The 21569-nt window shown below is 37.9% G+C and overlaps 1 protein-coding gene across 1 annotated transcript in view; it reads right to left on the bottom strand.

Moving 5' to 3' along the window:
• Window positions 1-8272: 8272 nt before the first annotated feature.
• The window catches only part of tusc3 (tumor suppressor candidate 3), a 90157-nt gene continuing 76860 nt past the window's right edge, over window positions 8273-21569 (bottom strand). Inside the window, exons 9-10 of the mRNA XM_067582445.1 lie at window positions 11330-11420; window positions 8273-8545 (exon numbers count right to left, since the gene is read on the bottom strand). Of these exons, the coding sequence (XP_067438546.1) occupies window positions 8530-8545; window positions 11330-11420 (107 nt within the window). The 3' untranslated portion in view covers window positions 8273-8529. The remainder of the gene's footprint in view (window positions 8546-11329; window positions 11421-21569) is intronic.

Here is a 21569-nt window from a genome sequence, read left to right as displayed (position 1 = left end):
GTTTCCTCAAGTATCTTTTCTCATCAGCGGCGTGATTACTGTAGGAAGTTGTAGAGGGTGTTCAAGGCACTCGAAGATGTTTGGGAGAATGAGTCAAATGAAAATAAATGAGCACTCGTACACATTGGCGATTTGATTTTGTGCATGACCACGCTTATATGAGTTAATGCAAACAGTTGTTACCTCTCATGAGGAATTCTCAATAACTAGATTCATTCTGTAACCCAAAAAACGGAATCACTAAGCTTTATTATTTGGTAACACTTTAGATTACAGCTCACTAATTACAATATATTTATTATATACATACAGGTGATCAATAAAATACATACTGGTCACCTCTGACGAAGAAGACAGGAAGTGAGGGAATAACAATTTTGTGTTTAAAAGAAACTTTCATTACTGATTTTTTGTCTTTATTTATAACAGCTGAGATAGAGATGTAAACTCTCTTCAACTTAATACGTCAACTTTAACTTGACTGTTTCCCTCTAAAATTACACAAGCACACACACCAACTTACACAACCAATTAAAAAAAAAACATGCATATACTGGTGGACACATGTACACACACACACACACACACACACACAAAGATACAAGCACAAATGTACACACACACACAAACACAGACACTGATGCAACATAACAGCAACAACTGAAGCAGCGCTCTGATGATAATTACTGTAGCTGTGGTGTGGATGCCTGGAGAAAGTGTTTGTGGACTGCAGATGAGAGGAGAGGCTGGTCCACAGTGAGGTGGCATCATGCCCTGAACAGACAGACAGCTGAAGAGTTTCTGCAAAGTTTATCATGGCACGGCAGGACGCCGACACAGAGGTGAGATAAGACCGGAACATCAGACGCCGAGGCCGAGTCAGACCAGACGGCAGGTTGCAGCACCAGAAACAGCAGCAAAACTACCACATACGCTGGTAATGCAGCAGCATAGGGGCCTGCAACAGTTTAGGGTCTGCACGGACGGGCCCTTCTTTATCTCGCCACTGTTATATCAAAAGCATCTCGAGCACTGAGTCTACAGTATACACGCAGCCACTAAACTTTAGTGGTAAGCAGTAAGTATTTATAGTATTGAATGAGCCAAGTCATTTGCTATATGGTGTCAAATACTTGATGTCATTCATTCACCAAATAAGTAACAATACAATAACATAAAGCAGTTTTACATATACAAGCATATAGTTTATTGACTCACACCTCTATGTTACATTTCTAAGTTAAGTTTAAATAAGGATTAATGGGTGATTTAATGTTCAAAAATGTGTAAAGTGTGCCAGCACAGAATTCTGGGTTATGGTAATTATGGACATGCGTACTACTGAGTTGCAAATTCCACACAGAAGACAGCAAGTAAGTGAGAAACGAGCAATGGAGTACAAACACAAAAGTGGGTTTCGGAAACGAAGGTGATAGAAAAAGCTAAGAAAGAAAAAGCTAAGCTTCCAAAATTGGCAGTTTATTACACAGAAAGACGAGATAGCAAGCAGTGGTTGTTCCACTGAGCAAGAGCTGAATAAGACACCTTCCTATAGCAGCAGTGCGTCATCCAACACCACTAGAGATGGTGAGTTTTTTTCATATTTGTCAAGGTGCGCTGAAACCGATTACGTGTTCATCTGTTATGGTGCTCCGACACCAGATTTGTCAAGTGGGCTAGTCTTTCACTATCTTGGCCTTGCTATTATGACTCAACTTCTACAGCACGGTGGTCTGTTTTCCTAGTAATCATTTCATTTAGGTGTCAGCTCTGCAGTGTATTTCACTGTTGCTGGTCATTTTTAAGCTGCACACTTTCGCTTCTTTCATTTGCTGCTGACGTTACGTTATGCTATGTCTGATTGTGATGGGCAGGCCCACTTTGACCATCTCGCACTGGGCCTGGTGCTGACTCGTTACACTGCTGACAAGAAATAACCCACCAGTGACTGTGAATTTATTTAAAATCAATTATAATATATCAAACTAGAGAATGAAAACTGAGAATAAAACTGCAAAAGGACAGTCACAGTTGCTTAAAGATGATTCAAACAACCTCATAGAACAGCAGTTCATGAATAGCAGTAGTAAGGTGCTCTGAGTAAGTCAAGCTTTATAGCACTTATCAAGGTCACAAAATTCCCAATGCACACACACACACACACACACTAGTATATATATACTGCAAATGTTGCAGTGCAGAAGCAGAGAATAAGTGCTGTGACAGTGCAAAGCAGCCTCAGCAGGGGCACCAGTTCAAAGTATTAAACTAAGAGAAAAACCAAGGAGTACAAACAAAAAGAAGAGGAGAGAGAAAATTCCAATAAAAAGCAAAATATGAGGAATTCCACAAGCTCCCCTCTTGATTTTTTTTTATTAGGAGATAGCAAAAAGTGTTATTGGCTGTGTGCAATCTAGACTGTAAACACGCAGCTCTTTAACAGGAATTCAGAAATGAGAAAGATGTTCCTGGAAGTCGAAGCTTTCTCTGAATTACTATCTGTAAAATACGTCCACCATGACCTCCAGAAATGTCAAACCTGCTGTCAACATCTAAATACCAATCGCATTTCTTTGATATTTTTTTTTTCTTCAGATGAAAGCACAATAAACACAAGCGGGTACAAAAGAACAATAACAACTAGTCACACAGTCCTAATGTATTCTTGAAAGGTTTCTTTTCTTGTGAATATGTTCCTCTGTTGTTCAGAAAGCCTGTTTATTTTTATTTAACCTTGCTGATTTCATTTTCGAATAGCTGGATGGATGCAAACTGTTGCGACTCATACTGGGGAACAACTAATGCTTTTGAATTATACAACACACTTTTATTATATTAGATTAATAAATGTTCTGTAGTCATAGGGGCAGAGGCCTATCCCAGCATGCATTGGGCTGAAAGCACACTGAATAGGGTGCCAGCACATTAGAGGGGAAGAAACAAGCAATCACACATATTCATAAAAACTGACAAATCCACCGGATGACATGCTGTTTTAGTGTTTATTCTCTAAAAAGCACAAGCTGGTTGGACATTTTTATCATAAACCATCAGTGTGCTGCACAACAGCTTCACAAAAAGTCACAATAGATATTCGTCTTTGCAACCTGTGAAGTACTTACAACAATATTGCCAAAGCATCAAGAGTCAATGAAACAAAATAACATTAATACAACATTGATGTATATTAATTATATATATGCAGTATAACCTATGCATGTATTTGTGTGTGTGTGTGTGTTTTAGGAGTATTTTTAATTTTGAGAGCTCATTAAGCTCTTTGAAATCTGAAATGACAGAGTTGAACTTTTATTTCATTGAATGTTTTACATTGTAGGAGGAAATGCATCTCTGTCTCAACCTCACCTGTCGAACAGTGACCACTTTTTTTTTTTTTTTTGGTTGCCATGATTTTTTGTGTCAGTTTGTGATATTCTGACAATTAATCATCTCTTTTCAGGGCCAGATAACATTTGAATCTACTTTGGCCTTTAGTTTCTTCTTTCCAATGTTCCATGTTGGTTTCTTTACATTGCGTTTTAAGTTGGTTTACTCTGATTGGTGTTTGGACAGCAGTGCTGATGTGAGACTGCTCACAGTGTGTCTGAGAGGAGGTACCAACTGACATATGGGACTCTTTTCTGGGCTCAGCTCTTGGATTAGGAAGGTTTTGTTATAGAGGGTGTCTAGGGGTCTGGATTTAAGGTTATTAAAACATTTGAGTGCTCTCTTTTGAATGTTAATTATCAGTGGGGTTTACATGCATTTGTTGGTGTTTTTCAGTATAAAATGTATGTAAAGATTCTGTTGGATGTTTGTCCCAACAGGTAGAGCTATGATGGCTGAGTGGACCCCAGACTTCACTAGCATACAGTGCAATGGGCTGGATGACACGTTAAAATATTTTAAGCCATATTTTAATTGGAATTTGGAAATTATAAAATTACTCTTAATTACATTTAGAACTCTTCAAGCTTTTTCTTTCAGTGCGTTCGCTGCCATGTTGAAACTCTTATGGTTATACCGAGGTAGGTATAACTCATACTATGTTCAACTGATATGATTATTCATGATAAACTGGTATTTGTTCTTCATATTTACTGCGAGAGGCCACTTCTTCCAGTACTTTGCTACCATGTCCAGCTGTTGCTGTTTTCCTTGATCAGTAGGAGACAGTAGAACAAGGTCATTTGCATAAAACAGAGACTTCATCTCTCTATCTAGGAGGGAGGCCAGGAACAGAACATTGATCCGACTGAACAGCAAGTTCATTTATATACACATTAAATAAAGTCAGATTTAAATTGCAACCCTGACCAACACCTCTTCTCTGGGTGAAGAATTCAGTTTGTTTGTCTCCAACTTTGACAGCACACCTAATTTCCAAATACATTGATTATAACCAGATCGTACATTTTGCCCCCTAAACCACATTATAGAAGTCTGTAATTGAGCCCTTCAAGCCAAATAGAGTCGAAAGCTTTCTTGAAATCAATAAAACAAGTGAATATCTTACCATTTTGTGGTTGGTGTACATGTTTGTTAATTAAAGTGTGAAGGGTATATACATGGTTGGTAGTGAAGTGTTTTGGGAGGAAGCCAATTTGATTTTTTACTCAAGATGGATTGTTTGTCAAGGAAATCTAGTATTCTTTTATACTAAAGAATAATTTACCTACACAACTGCTGACACAGATGCCATCGTTGTTACTAGGGTCTGATTTGTCTCCACTCTTATGAATGAGGGGGAAACAAACCCTTTGCACCAGATGTCAGGAAAACATCCTGACTGTAATACGATATTGAACAACTTCAACACTGCACCCTGCATCTCTGGGGTGCTGCATTTTAGCATTTCATTTTTAATGCTGTCTGGACCAAAATCTTTCCTTGGCTGGAGATATTATGTCTGTGTGGTCAATTCTTCCCAAGTAACTGGGAAATCAAGGGGGTTTTGGTTGTCTTTAATTGAGTTTTTCTTTTATAATATATTGATCTGAATTAATTAGATTTATTAGTATGTCTGTACAGATTTTCAAAATGTGCTCCTCAAATGTCATCATTACGGATATGTAATGCTCGTGGTTGCTTTGTGTTGAAGTTGTTCCACAAATCCCAGAATTGATTTTGATTAATAGCATTCTCAAAATCTTCAACTTTCATGTATGATTTTGTTTTTTGTTCCTAATTGTATGTTTAGATTTGCTTAAAATTTCATTTTATCTAATGCATAAGGCTGGGTTGTTTGTTTTTCATTTGCTGTTTTTCTATTTTCTGATGGTCTTGCATTCTTGATTAAACCATTTGTCAGCGTTTAATTTGTCTCCACTGTCTGGGGCCCATCTGTAAGTAGGATTTAATTCATACAGCTTACTGGTTTCCCTTTTTGTGTCTCTTATTTGACCTGAGAGTTGAAGAACACATTTATTTTGTTGTGGTCTGAAAGGGGGTATTGCTGTCTGACAGTGAAGGGATCCATGTCAGTGATTGAATAGTCTACTACACTAGACCTAAGAGCCGAGGAATATGTGAATCTCCCTAAAGAGTCCCCTCTAAACCTACTGTTAACTATGTGCAGGCCTAAGACCTGACAGAGATCCAGTACCTCCCTGTCACTTTGATTTATTTCAGAGTCAAGGTGGTTCTGATGGGTGATCATTGGTGTGGTAAACAGGGGAAACTGACCAAAAACATGGTTGTTGCCCTGTGGGTCAATGACATCAGGTTCAGTTCCTGTTCATCCGTTCAGATCTCCTGTTAGAAGCACGTTTCCTTTGGCCCGGAAAGGTGATTTCTGAATGGAGAGTTTCATAAATGTCTTCATCAAAATAAGGAAAATCTGCTGGGGATATATGCCCTCACTGGTTAAAAATGCTAATTGTTGTACAGAGTACCCTTCCAGATGTAGATGGAATCAGTGAAAAATGAGGTTGTTCTTCTTCCCTCCTTCTTTTTGTTGGGTGTAGTTAGTGGAGAGGACCTCTGGGTTTTCGTGCAATGTCCTCTCCTTGTGTTTCTCCCTAGCTGTTCCTCTCTTACATTTAGCAGGGTATTCAATCTCCCTGCTCTCTGCTGACAGCTGTGCTGTGCTTAATATTCATTATCTGCAGATCCAGAACAGACATATTCTGTAGATTTTAGTACAATTAACACTAACCAAACATTGTTTTTGTTAAATGTTTCCCTCAGACTGTTCATTTGGATAGTGTCATTAATACTGTACCTTAGAGGCTCAGCTTTCAGTTTTTGGATGTTTGTAATGAGGCCTCATGCCACAAAGGATTCAGACAACATAGTTTCATAGACTCACTTTGAGTTAGTAGTGAAAAGCAGCCTGCGTCAAACCTTCACTTACAGTAATATACTCTTATGGTGAAAGCTTTTTGGCTAATTTTACCATGCAAGCTGTGACTTTTTGAAGCTGTAGGAGATGATTCTATATGATATTATCTTTTGTTCTACATCTGCCCTCTGTCTAATATCCACATTCATTTCACTCCATTTTCCAATACTTATCCCCCCGTAGGGCACATTTCTTCTGCTAATTTCCTCCACACTGTAAAGGAAAACAGTTGAGGGGGAAACAGACAGGAAATTCTGCTCTTAGCGCTGACAATTGGCATTGTTGTTTTATTCACATATATTGAAGCATAAATACTTCTAGCTTCAAGCTACAACTTGGCACTTACACATAATCTACACAAAAATGATCTTTTCTCCAGTAAAACTCTGGGTCCATCAGTGAGCTGAACTGAGGCTGGTTATTATAGTGATTATTCTACTCACAAAATAAAGAAGCATAAAGAGGGCGAGTGCAGCTATAATTATCTCACATCTTTTCAGGGTCCCATCTTGCTAAAGGTAGTTATTCTAATTATTCTACCTCTCTACAGTAAACAGGAGGGAGCTTTAACCTTTGAGTTACTTCCATTGCCTTCATGTACTGACGAGACCAAATATACAATTCAACAAGTCAATAACAAACTGAATCAAAAGATATACAGTAAGTTCAATGTATTGCAGTTCCTGACTACATAAATAAAGGGAGGAAAAGCTGGAAAACTTAAAGTGCTATGCAATTTCAACAGCCTTCAGTAATGGTTCACGTTTCTCAAGGCCTGTAACAAAAATAGACAAGAAGTCTGAGAGGGAATAGTTTTATTTTATTTGTCAAAAATGGTCTATCTGCTGCACCATTACTGTTCCTGCCCACGCACAGCAGCTTACATAAATGGTTTCAATGCTCCAACCCACTCAGTGTTTTAGTGGGCAATCCACAAGTGAAAGAATTAGAAATCTATGTATTCTCTAAATGACCCATGCTTCTCACATTCAACAAAGAAAAGTCTTATGTGAACTCATGTGATACTATTTTGCGTCTGGGATTTGCATCAGGTTTTGGTTTGAGAAGTGAATATTCATTTAGTGCAGTAAAAAGGAAGAATGTGGAGGCTGAGTTAGAAGCATTTGTGTTTAATACTCTTTCCTTGGGTCTGTGTCCTGTCTCATGAGTCAAAATTGACATTTTATGTTAGTAAATCATAATAATCTTCGCCTAACATCATCCAAGTGCTTTTAGCTGCCACCTATTATCTGTTATATATACTGTATTTCAAAAGTGTCATTTGAATATATATCATATATTAATTTGAAAGATTTTCGTAGATGATGTATAATATGAATGTTCTGTGAGTTTATAGGGAGAGAGACAGGAAAAGAGCATATTTTTGTCCTTGTTCAAGAAAATGAATTCCAACCACACAGTCTGGTGTAAACTCAGTCTGAGACTAGCCTGTCTCAGTCCAAATGCCAGATGCAAATATTACAGGTTATGATAAATGACTACATTTATGCATTTCCATATATGCCGGTTTTATTATATATGCTGTTTATTGTTGCTGTTAATTAAAAACCGGTCACCTCCTGAACTGAAAGCTGGTCCGGAAATTTACCAGTTGTTTAGTTTGGTTTAGCATCTTTATCAGTACTTCACTAAAAAGCTGCATATTTATCATCACCACACAAAGAGACAAGAGAGATTGTATTTATGTAGATTTTACACATGGTTAGTGAGCTTTCCTAATCACTAATCATGAAAAAAGTTTTCCGCTCCTGTGTTTAACTTTTAACAGTTCGCTAAGGACCACTTCCTGTCCTTTCAACACCCATTTTACTTACACAATACATAAAAGTCATCAAATAGGTGTGCTGTCAAGTCTTTGAAAATATTCAACCATTGAAAGGAAACATAACAGAATTGCAGACACAGACATGACATGCCAAACACTTTTATTTTCCAGGGTAAGAAGGAATAATTTACTTTCTGTTTAGCTTGCAGAGTTGATGATAGCAGTTGATAAAAAAAAAAAGAACATACAAATAAAAGAAACCACACCATTAATTCTAGACTCAATAGTGACACTGCCTCCTCCTCTTCAAGTATCTTCTCCTTTCAAGTATCTTCTCTTTTACTCTTGTTCTCTCACCTACCACCTCTTCGTCTCGGCTCTGACCTCCACTTCTCTTTTTTTACTTAATAAGAAAGCTGTGAGACAGAGAGAGAGATAAAGAGTCAGAGTAGAAAAAGGAGAAAGAGATACAACATGTTGATGATTTTTTTTTTAACTGAAACTTCAGCTTTAGAGTCTGGAAGCATGTAATCAGATAAAATTGCTCAAAAGATTGCTGAAGATGCATCTGCTTTATCAAACAGTAACAGAATCTGAGGAAATTAGAGTAGACTTAACCTAAAAATGCCATTCAAAATTCAAAACATGCATTTCAATACTAGGAAATCAAAGAAGTCAAATGTATATTTTAAATGGCTCATCTTGCAGTGCAATATGCAGCAGTACTGTCTAATTTAAATACACATCTGCTATAGAATTATGCCAGATCTGTGATGGAACTGACTGCTTTATTATTACAGTTTGAATGATTATTGCTAAACAGATCAAATTACTATTGCAGGAAACTTAAAAATGCATTCTGAGTTGTCATTTTCATTTTTCCCCGAGAGCTCCAGACTGACACCTAAAAGCCACAGGTCAAGTACCATTAGCCATTGCACACTGTTTGACATTTGAATATATATTATTTTGTAATCTCCTATTTTTATTGTGTATTTAAACTTTTTAAAATCTTTTCCAAGGACTCTTTAGGTTAGTTAGAGCTCCAGCATCCAAACTCTGCAGCCTGCCACTGAACACAACAAGACCAGAACACAAACCCCTGCTGTGTGTCTGCTGTGTGGCCTCAGCTAGTCTGAGACTGGATTCAACCTCCTGGGAACCAGTGAACCAAAATGCTTCATTCAACCTGCTGCAGTGGTTCTCATCTGGCTGTAACTCTGGTGACCCGAAGATCACCAAGTCTGCTTCGCCTTGCTCAACGCTTTCCGGGAAGTTCGCCTCATCATCAAGCCCTCATCACCACGGAAACAGTAGGAAAACCATCTATCATGCTTCTGTCTCAGAGTTGATGCAAAGAGCTATGCAAAATTACGTTTTTATTGGCTTTGCTTAGAGTTAATTGACCCTCATTGTGCTTTTGACTTGTTTTTGATAACATTCATTAATTTGGGATTTGCATATGTATTTGTTTATTTACTAGGCCCTTATTGGAAAGCTGCCTTCTTATATTGCCTCCATGCTAGTTTGGTCCACTGGACCACTTTACACCAGGACTAATGACTGGCTTACGCTCCATGTCCCTCGTGTTCATACAGAGCTTGGAAGAACTGCTTTTGGCTGCTTTGCACCGTCAACCTGGAACACACTACAATGCACTTCAAAAAGTAATTCATTGGTATCTCTTGGTCATTTTAAATCCACTATCTCAAACCTTTTAACTTTTGTTTGTACCTTTTTTTAATTGATTTTGTTGTTACTCTATTTTTTAAATTTGTATTTATATGTTTATTTTAATTGATTGTCTTCTTTGTTGCTCGACATCATTGTAAATGAGGACTTTGCCCTCAATGATTTGAGGCAAAGACAAATAAATTAAAGACAAATAAATAATTTAATTCATTCGGCAGTAACTTAATTTATCCATTCAGTCATGCATTCATTTATTCTAGTTGTACATATGTATATATGCTTTGTGTTTCCCTTTCATCTCTTTCCCTTGCTAGTTCAAAAAATATCTTGATTTATCGCCAAGTCGTTGTATTTGTGTATTCCTTTACGACAGAGATGGAGGTCCCTGTATTCATAATTTATGACTATATATATATAAATATATATGACTGATTCATTTTATTTTGCTCTTCAAAGCGAAGAGTGGTGCCCCATATAATTTACGAGCAATTTTCAAATAAAGTCCTAGTGTAACCTAGACAGTATTTTAGTCAGTGCAGCAGGTCAGCTGAACATGCGAAAATGTGAAACTTGACTACAATTCAACATATATGAAGATAAAGATAAAGTTTCAAATCAAAAAATAATGATGAACGAATATTTAATGATGTTTAAATGTTTGTTTTTTTTTATATTTTCCCAGTTTCCCTGGTTCTTTCTGGGAAATGTCTTGGAAATCATTAAGACAATATTCGGCAATTACAGATCTGAATCACACCACAACTAACCTTCTATCAATGTGTTGAAGTTACTACACAACAATCGTTGGACTTTAAACCCCTCCACTGAGCTGACACACTGCAATTTGCTCTTAATTTCAAGCTATAGGTCACAACAGGGTTCAAGCCCCCATGACAGTAAATTTTCAGCCCTGGTGAAGTGCCCTCAACATCCTGAATGCCTTCCAGCTCCAGAGGTGAGTTTCTGTTCAGTCTTTTTTATGTAGTGGTAACCTTTAGCTCAAAGTGGGACGAAATTGCTGCTGTTCTGGACCACTAAGCTGGAGGGTTTTAGTGTTCAGACTCATTCACTAAATGACGACCTCCAGAAAACATCCATGGCACATTCACAACTTCTAATATTCAGGGTAAAGAGGAAAAATATGTGAATATATATATTGAATGTACATGAAAATGTCAGGGATATTTTAAGTCAAACTTAAAATCTGTGTGGAAGGTCTCTAGTATCGGTCTCTTGAGAAACAGCCTTGGCTCTGTGTAGGTTTTGGAGGGAGCGTTACCAATCGAGCGGCTGTCTTTCCATCAAACAAATAATGGAAACGGATGGATCCTGTTTTGGCCTGGATTTTTTCACTGTGCCTGCAATACCTTTGCAGTGATTTTATGTCAACTTCAGTGATTTTAAGATTCTTTCTGTGCTTGCATATTATGTTGGAATAATTGTTGACTATGCTGGATGAAACTTGTGCAAGCATCTGTATAGCGGTACTGTATGGTTACTATAGTTACCTGTAGGGGTATCCATGATACTTGGACCTGAAAATGGAGAGCAGGAAGCTGAAGAAGAACACCACCAGGCCAAGGCCAACGAGGCAGATGACTGCAAAGAGACACACACAGAGAGACATCACACACATGTCATCATGCTAAACTGCTTGTTGTAAAGGCTTCTCAAGGTAATTTATACTGAACTACACATAGAAATGGAAGCCACTGTGCATATATAGTATCAGAAAGCAAAGAATAACAGTACATGAATAACCTGTAACATGATCTCTGAAACTGAACTAGACAATAACTAATAACACAGAGGAGTTCAATGCATTAGAGTTAACACTTTTTTCAATTTTTTGCAGGTCCTGCAGACACCCTGATATATAAATAATAATTACTAGACAATGGCCCGTGAGAATATTTTATTTCTGGCTGAAGGCATTCATTTAAATCATTTCACGCACATTATAAAGACTGATGCAACTCACTGTTTGATCTCTGTTCAAATTGAATGTGCTTGCAGGGTTTAAACATGGTGTAACACATTGCATCCTCTTCTCTTTATGTTGTTGGTTCACACTCACATGTATAGTAAACACCCACACAGGCCTTCATACACGCGCCGAATTGATAGAAGACAAATTAGTTACTCAAACATTTGCTAAAATGCTTGTTTAAAAGCACACCTTAAACATTTCCTGGTGTTCTCTCTAATGACAAAAGCCTTTTATGTTCACATTTATTTAGATAATTCCTCAACGTATAAGCTATTGCCTGTTTCTCATTATCAACCCCTGCAGTCTTGCAGGAAAACTGTGTTTGCAACTATTATCATCTTATTTCCTTGGTGGCCATTCCAAAGTGAAATATACATAAGCATGATCTTTAATCTGCGGGGGAATTGTGTGTCTGCGTGTGTGGGTGTAAGAGTCTATGCACACACGCTCATGTAGCGGCTAATCCTTGAGAAGCACTGTGTTAAATTAAACTGTCACCACCGACTGATATTGTTAATCAGGGATTAGGATGAGGACCTCTCCTGGAGACTAAATAGTGAGATATCCGCTTGTTCTCAGTGTGTGTGTGTGTGTGTGTGTGCAAAGTTATGTGTGTAAGAGAGAGAGAGGGAGGGGGGAAGCATAATGTTAGAACAATTTAGCTGGGAAAATGTAAGACAGATTCTCAGTGTCAATCTGTGTGTATGTGCTGTCATTCATTTTCGGTGTTTTAACAGTTTGTGCATTCTGTGTGTGTGATGTGATCTGTGATCTAAGTGTGTATAAGGGTGTTTTCACACCTGCGCTTTTTAGTTTGGTTAAATCGAACTCTGGTTCATTTTCCCCCTTGGTGTGACTCGTTTGGGAAGGTCTGACAAAAACAACCTCACTGAGACCCTTTAGAGGATGTGGTCTTGGTCCTGTCCCAAACAAAAACTCCAGAGCAGTTTGTTTGTGGTGGGAATGTGAGCCGATCTTGATCCAAGCCAACTACTAGGTGTACTCTGCAAGTTTGAGCAAAACGTTTCTCGTAGCCAGGTGAGCTTTGCATAGTTGGATGCAGATGAGTGAATTTAACAGTTTCCAACAACTAGCCGGAGAGTGACTTGAGGTCAGACCTGGACTAGCACAGCATAGTATGTTGTATTTGTCCAGTGGACCTCCTTCAGGACCTTCTTCTTGTGTTTACGTTTTTGCTCCCGCTCCAAACACATCTGACCAATCAGTGGAGTCAGCGTTCTCATGTGGCTTGTGGTGCTGCATTTTGTCTCGCTTGGATTTTTCTCTGTGTGAAAAGAAACCGACCAAAGGCGAAAATGCACCAAGTTAAACAGCTCATCACCTGATTCAGACCAGAGCAAATGAACTATAGGTGTGAAAACACCCTGAGACTACATTTGCTGCCATCGCTCAGCGTCAGCTCCTCCATAACCATTCCCCTTTCTTTCTTGCAATTTCTCTGCATATCATGCATTTGCAATTCAACACGAGAATCATGGTATATACCGACAAACCTCAGGGGTTCTATTATACTGGGACTGAGCTCTCTCTCTCTCTCTCTCTCTCTCTCTCTCTCTTTCTGTGTCTGTGTGTGTGAGACAGCAACTGATATGACATTCAAGTCATAATCCATCTACCACAGGCATACAAACTTATACAAAAACACAGGATGCCCTACTCAGTAATTAGTATATGTGCGCTTTCTTATATTTCTATTCATGTGAAGACTGAAGGGCATCAGATACAAGCTCAGGGTAAAAAAGAAAAAGAGACTTTGTCATTTACTTTAAATACATTATTTTCAAGAGGTGAAAGGCTATATCTGTAGCTATATAAAGGAAACGTTGATATCTAATTCTAGGAAATTTCCTGACAAGTATTGCAATACAAACCTGTGTGTGACATTGACTGGGTGACTTGATTGAGAGGCATTGCATATTTGAGTGTGTGTCTCCAGGGAGGCCCCTCGTGCCCCTCGTGTTCCCTGGGTTGCCACATCTACGTATGTTCCTTTGAGTGCCGGAGCAACAGAACGTCTGTGTATCTTCATTAAGTATAGTGGGATGTATTTCCCATAGCTCATCAATTATCACTGAGAGGTGTCTTAGTATGCATCCATGGATAATGACACTCCCATACACACACGCACTAAGCATGCTAATATGCCAAGTGATTTATGACCTTGGCGAAATGACAAGTTGTTTAAGCTGAATGATTTCACTCAATGACAAAAGGTGGTAATCCCTCTTTTTACTGTGTGACTTGGCTCAAGTCAAATCATGATATATTGGCGTGGTAAAATATTGTATATTTACATTTCCCAAGCATGAGCAAGCCAATAACCATATTAAGTAAAGCCTATCTAATTAGCAGGAAAAATATGAATAGATATTATAATGTTAAGTGCAGTTCATTCTTTGATGTGCAACTGACACATTAACTGACTTAACTGCTGGATGTAATCACCCACAGTTCATTATTTTTTATGCCAAATGGAGACAGAAAAACCCGCTTGTTAATGTTTACACTGCACAATTACAAGGAAACGTGAGACTTTTGGCATTTATGTTAATGAAACAGATCTGACTGCTTACTTCACTTACTTACATTCATCAAATATAGTTAAAAATGAACAACAGTCTGCATTTAAAAAAAAAAAACAAATTCATTCCCCTTTGTAGTATTAAAAGAATAAACGAGGAAATAACTGAACACTGTCATCAAACCATGTTTTTTCATTACCATTATTTTATTCTATTGTAATTTTTAGTACCACGCCAGAAGAGAGAATATGGCTGCATGATGTACAGCCTTTTTTCATCAAATTAAGCCAAATTTTAAGAAACAAAGAAAAGAACAAATGAAGAAATGACTGAACATTAGCAGTGACTTTCCCTTGGCTCCTTATTGTTATTTTAATGTGATTTGTTTTTGCTACACAATGACAAAACCTATTTTTTAATACCTCGGTTCTTTATGGTTCAGCATAAGGAACAGTTGTTACTGCACTATAAACTAATTAGGAGCTTCATAAAAAGATACCTTAAGTCTTTGCATTTTGGGGTCAGGTCCTATAGTTGGCTCGATTTCATTTAAACTCTAATAAGCTCTGCTGTCTTGAAATCTGGTATTGCTATACCGCATGTTGGCACTTCACCAGTAAGATATGGTAATTTTAGGGGTTGTGGCCTTGCTTTAAAGTTGTTTCTAAAGTATTTTGCTCTTTCACATACCCATCTCACTTTTTCCTGACTCCTCAACTTCTCTCCACTAATTTCGTCCACTAATCGGAAGATCAGCGGTTCGATCCGCGGCCCCTACGGTCCGCATATCGAAGTGTCCTTGGACAAGATACTGAGCCCCAAATTTCTCCTGAAGGCTGTGCCATTGGTGTGTGAGTGTGTGTATGAATGATTAGAAACTCCTCCTGATGACCAGGCATGTAGTATAAAGCAATTTCAGTGACTGGAAGACTAGAAAGGTGCTATATGAATGCAGTCCATTTACCATTTACCCTCTCACCCCCCACCCACCCAAACGCATATATGAGTAGTGCATATGTATGAATTTCTAACTCCATTTATTCGTTCAGTAACTCCCTCGCTGTTAAACAGTGTGTGCACGCTGTGATTTCTGGTGCAGATGTCCATGGAAGCTGCAGATAACTTCCTGTAGCTGCACTCAGCAGTATGTAAGCTATATGCCAGGAATTTAACACCACATCCAGTGATTACACTACCATTCAAGCATAATCCTCTCTCTATTACTGACAGATGACTATTCTCTATGCTGCTTTTTAATGCACTTATTTAATTTGTGTGTCCATATTTGCGCATGTGTGTGTGTGTGTGTGCATATTCGTCCCAGTGACAGCGGTGGGATATAATTGTTTATTCTATCTGTGTTTGTGTGTTGATGATGTGTGTGCTTTACATAACAGCATTAGTATGCTTGTGCTGCAGTTAAAAAAAAAAGTAATCTGCATGATGTGTTTGTTTCAGTTTATTAAAATTAGCAGGTGGTAATTATACGAAGACTGAGGTTGAATTAAAGTAGCTGATGTAATAAAAAAAAAATACATGTCTCTGTACATATTAAGAGGAGAACACAAAAGGGGTGAGATGAAAAAGAGAGGATGGAGACGAACAAAGGAACAAAAAAAATAGAGACCCGTTGGATGGACCGCTGAGAGAACTGATAAATGATTATAAATTGTCTGTACTAAACATGTGATGTATCAGAATTACACAGATGATAATTATATGAGCCCGCATGCATGTGTGTCCGTGTGTGCATGTAGATAAGTGTGAGTGTGCTCTTGTTCAGTCTGATACTGAGACACAAGTCTTGAGGTAGTTATAAAATCATTATCATTTTAATTGCCAAGCTTTAACATCTCAAGGAGAACTCATGGGTAAAGTAGAACAAAAAGTTGATAATCTTGCCTTTAGATTTTTTTAGTGTGTGTGCATATGTATATGCATAAGTGTGTGGCCTCATAGAAGCAATTGAAAGGCTTCTCAAGTTGCTTTTTCATCACACCGACTCTAATTAAAATCCACTTGTGTGTAACTGTGTCTCTGTGTTTGAGGCAATTACCAGTACAGGCTATCTAATATCTAACTCCCTTTTTCATAATCTAGGGATTATGAAGAGCAGAAACTCTGGTTGGGCAGTAAAGAAAGAGGTCGGAGGCCAGTTTGTCATTAGTGTGGTCAAGTGTCCACCTCACATTTGAAGTGATGAACGGTGTTATACCCTGAACACCTCTAGACAAGACTCATCAGGAGGTGTCGGGGGACTGTCAATCATTGTGTATCTCTTTTTTTTTTATTGGTGTGCTTTGTTAGAACATTTGTGTTTCCTTTTGACTGCACATGTCAATGTTTGTATGTAGCATTTAGTGGTTGCAGGGACATTCGCCTTACTGAGATATGTTGATACTGTACACTTTTGTGGGTTATAGCTGTACTGGTTTAACTTGCCATACCAGGTGGTTGGTACGTAGAGCCATCTCAGAAGTCGTCCTTGGAGACTATTTGGAAAAGGGCAGGCACTTTCAAAAAAATACTTGGCGACTGGATTGGTGGTGATTGGATCTGTCTATCACCGTCTATCACCGCAAGATTGCAAGATCATGCGAGAAACCTCATAAGACACTGACTGGTCTGAACCACTGCTGGTTCAGACACAAGCGTATAACTTGAAGCCCAACAAGATGGATTCTCATGTAATTGTGTGATGTTGTGATCTTGTAAATCTAGCTGCCTCACAAGGTAAGTCCTGGTTGACAATGTCAATAGACTGTTCGAAACAGAGACTGCACCATGTTTTTAAATTCATGTATTAAAATCAACTACATGAGGCCACTACTGATAGGCTTTCAGCACTTTGCCAGATTTGCTGTAGTTTCAAATCTCTCACCACAGGAGAAAGGAGAAAAACTCCATATTATGGCATCAATGGCATCAACTTCTCATTTTGTATTCCTTCATTGAAAAAAAAATCTTTTACTGAGAAGAATGTCAGACTGTAGTGACATCTGTGTTGTATTTTAACATTGTATTCCACTTGCTCAGCCTTTAGTGGAAATCTGTGTCACTGCTTTAATCAGGGAGCTGCTAAATTCCTTCATACATGTTGAAAAAGACCAGTAATACTACAATGTGACAGCAATTACCAAACCAAAGTGTCACAATTAATTTGATGATACATTTTAAAAACAGCACAAATTGCACTTTATGGCTTATAGTTAAGTATTGTGTTTTGCTTCAAACAGCAAAAAAAATCCCAGTTAGAAAATTGCCTTCTTGGCTAAGAATAAAAGCTTTAAACAGAGACCCCATTATTCTAAATTAACTCCTTAAGACTATCTTTTTCTCCAAGGATGAAAAAGGGCTGCCTCGTGGTTTCAGACTTGTTCTACATCCAGAGACATTTGTGACCTATTAAATAGGCACATCAGCTTGAAAGTTTGTCATCCGAGATTCACCTTCAGTGTAATCAGTGAAGTACATCTCAACCACTTAGTGTACGTTTGGTTGATTGGGCATTCTGCTGGATTGATTAAGGTTCACAAGAGGGGCAGTTTTGTGTGCCAAATTCTCCACCTCTCAAGAGCCGGTACACATTTCCAAAGCTACAGTATGGTACTACGTATGAGAACATTTAATAAACCTGTATTCTATATACTCTATAAAGTAAGTAATAAATGAGCACAATATCTGAGTATTTTATGACAGACAAAAATGTGATGCTCTGCATGAACATGAATGTGTTAATGGATCGACTGCTGCACAAATGAGATTTTGCTTATTGGATGAGACATTTACAAATGTGCGTTTGGCTACAGGTACCATGGGAATCTAGGGAGACATGAGCCATATCAATAATATCTTCCACCTGCTCTGGTATGAGAGTCTGCTGGACTCAGGACAGCTGATTAGTTCACTCTCCTGTTCTGATACATTACAGATCCTTTAAATGTTTTATTTCTTCTGAGCATGTACATGTGTCCACCCATTTGTTTAACATTTTAATTATATTTATTTGACTTTTGAACACAATCTTAATTAGTGTTTAAGCATAATGTTTTCCACAGCATTCATTATGATAATTTTGTGAAGAAGAGACAGATTTTTCATGGTTGCTGAGTTGAAGTGCTGCCTTCCATTTTTTGATTTGATTTTCTTTACTTCATTAATACAGTATGTGACAGAACTGAGTACATCCCTTGTCAATATCACTAAAATGTTTAGTAATTAAAAATCATTTCCATTAAGTGCAGTTTTATTTGTTTTTAGACAAGAAGAATTAAGCCAATTCACTTGAAAAAACAGAATGTTTGACTAATTAAACTATGATGAAAGATCCATATTTAAGAACGAACTGCAACAGAAGTCAGCACACCCTTTATTAGTGAGACTCTATTCTTTTATTTTTTAAATACTTTGTATTACTGATGACAGATTGGATCCTGCTGGACATGGATGATACAATTCTTGCCAAAATCTGTGGGAGATGTTCTGTCATTCTTCACAGATAATTATTTTCAGCTGCTCTTTGCTGGAGGGGTTTTGTTTCTCTACCTTCCTCTTTAAAATACTCTAAAGGTGTATTATTGGATTCAGGTCTGGGGACATTAAGGTCATAATTTTCACTTTTTTCTTTTTTTCTTCTTTAAAAACTTCAATGTGATTTTTGCAGTGTGTTTGGGATCATTGTCATGTTGGTAAAATTTCTGTCCCACCAACCTTCTTGAGAATACCACTTATCTTTTCATTCAGTATTTGGGTATACAAACTTGATTCATAGTGCCGTCTATAAATGTCATCTCCCCTACATCTATTGCACTCATGCAGCCCCACATCAGCACACTCCCACCTCCATGTTTCACAGTCAGCACTGTGCAGTCGCTGTGGTATTCCTGGCCAGGTCCAAGCCAAACATGCTGGACCCCATCTGATCCAAACCAATTTATTTTTGTTTCATCTGACCAAAGAATGTGCCACCAGTATTCATCAGGCTTCTTTTCATGTTCTTTGGCAGAGTTTAATCTTGCAGTTTTGTGCCATTTTGTGAGCAATGGTTTTCTTTTTGGACTTCGTCTGTAGAGGCTGACTTCATGCAAAGTCCTGCGCACTGTCTGAGCAGTCACTGAAACACAAATTTCCACAGATAATCCTCATGCCAAGTCAGAAGTCAGTGCCAAGTCATTTTTCGAGGACGGCCACCGCACCTTGTGTTATTGGTATTATGGGTCCTCCTGTACCTCCTAACCACTGCTGCAACTGTGCTCTGGCTTCTGTCCAGTAGCCTACTGATGATCTTGTACCCTCTCCCATCTTCCATCACAATTTGGTTTCTTACTTGTTCAGGCAATTCCTTACCATGTGGAGCCATGTTGCATGACACATCCAGGCCAAATTGAGAAAGTTGTTGTGTTCACAGGTTCTTTTATAACCTTGTTCAGGCAATTAGTCTTAATTGGAAGTCACAGGTGTAATCACTTTTGTTGCACTGAGGTTGTACTTTGAGGCCTGTATTTTCAATTTAGTCTATTTAACCTATTTGTTTTTAATTATAAATACTTTTTAGTGATATTGCACAGTGGTGTACTCAGTTTTGTTATATACTGTATTTAGCCTATTTTTATTTCAGGCATAACAAAAATTTGGTTTATTGATTGTCTGAGGTTGGCTGGCCACCACTGAACTGTACCTTTAAGTGCTCATTCACTGGCAAATTGAAAAATATTTGGGTGCATACATAGAAATTATGTATCATCTCAAATCAGATGTTAAATTCAAATAGATCGTGAGTGCAATTTGAGCAATTCTTAGGATTTTTTGCCTTTGTTTTTGCATCCTCGCTGTTTATTGGACAGGCAACAGTACAGGGTGACAGAAAACATGGAGAAAAAGGGGGATGACATGGGAAAAAAAGATGATCCTCAGCTGAATTAAAACACATTGGAGGTGGAGCCAAATCTGAATCCAGTATTCAGAAAAGCACAAATAGTGGGTTTTTAATGAATAATTATTTTGTACAAATATTTTAAAAATGATTTGTTTTCGGGAAGAAAAAAAGGACATGTCAAATAACAGCACACAGCAGGGATTTGGTTAGATTGCTGTCTCTGTCTCTGTGCTCTGATTTGCTCTGCTGTCTGTCCCTGTGTTTCAAGGATGTATAAATAGCTGCAGGTCTGTGTGTCTGACGGAGCAGAGCTTTGGTTGAGTGGTCAGAGCAGTCACCCATGATCTGGGAGATCCGGGTTCGAGGCCCAGTGTAGAAACTCTCCTTCACAAAATAGGTTATTGAAGAACATCTATTTTAACATTTTAATAACCTAAAATTAGAAGTGTAATAAAAACAAAAACAGGATTGTAATGCCTATTTCCCCTTTTGTTCAAATACAACTAATTTTGCCGCCTCAACAAATGGTATTTGTGTCAAATAAGAACAACTTTGGCTCTTATATGAATGTGAAAATAAAAATACTAGGTCTATCAAAAAAAGCAGCATTTTGAGGGACTTTAAACACACACATGGGAGAGTGTACGATAACTAACTTTTAACTGTCTCAAAATTAAGTTGATTAATTACAAGCGAACTGAATCATTTTCTTGTTCAGCCAAATCGGGTTTATTTCGATAAAGTCACAAAAAATCTACCTGCTTGTCAACGTTCATCAACCACAGCTCAAGTACATTTAAGGGTATTTCATGGATGAAATAAAGAAAAGGGATCTTTGCATGCCAAACTTAATCAACCATTCATCTGGCCTATCTTAATAATATAGTTGTGTATTCAGAAGCAGTTATGGGGGAGGTGAGGGGTCACCTCAGTGATTAACTGGAGAGCAAAACAAGTGCTTTTCATCTTCAGAGACGCTCCAACTAATTGACAGTTATGCAAATACACATCACACTAATGAAAGTGCTGCAATGATATGTGTGTGTGTGTGTGTGTGTGTGCATTAGTCTATCATCCACTTCTCTACACATATATATGCTCATCAATATAGTTCTTCCAGTTCATATCTAGATTTAGATTGTGGACATCAACAAGGGTACCATGCAGCACAATCAGCTTGGCAGGAGTGTCTTCCTCAAAGCTGCTGATCTTGAGCTGGTTGAGATTGAACTCACAATTATTTAAAGTTTAAGGACACGTTTCTTTTGGCGAGTTTAAACTTTTTATTTATTGTGAAAGGATCTGTTCTCTGAAATCTGCCAACAACATTTTTTCCATTT

This window comes from Thunnus thynnus, chromosome 3 (genome assembly GCF_963924715.1).
Source record: "Thunnus thynnus chromosome 3, fThuThy2.1, whole genome shotgun sequence".
Lineage (NCBI taxonomy): Eukaryota > Metazoa > Chordata > Actinopteri > Scombriformes > Scombridae > Thunnus > Thunnus thynnus.
This window is presented reverse-complemented; position numbering and strand designations above follow the sequence as displayed.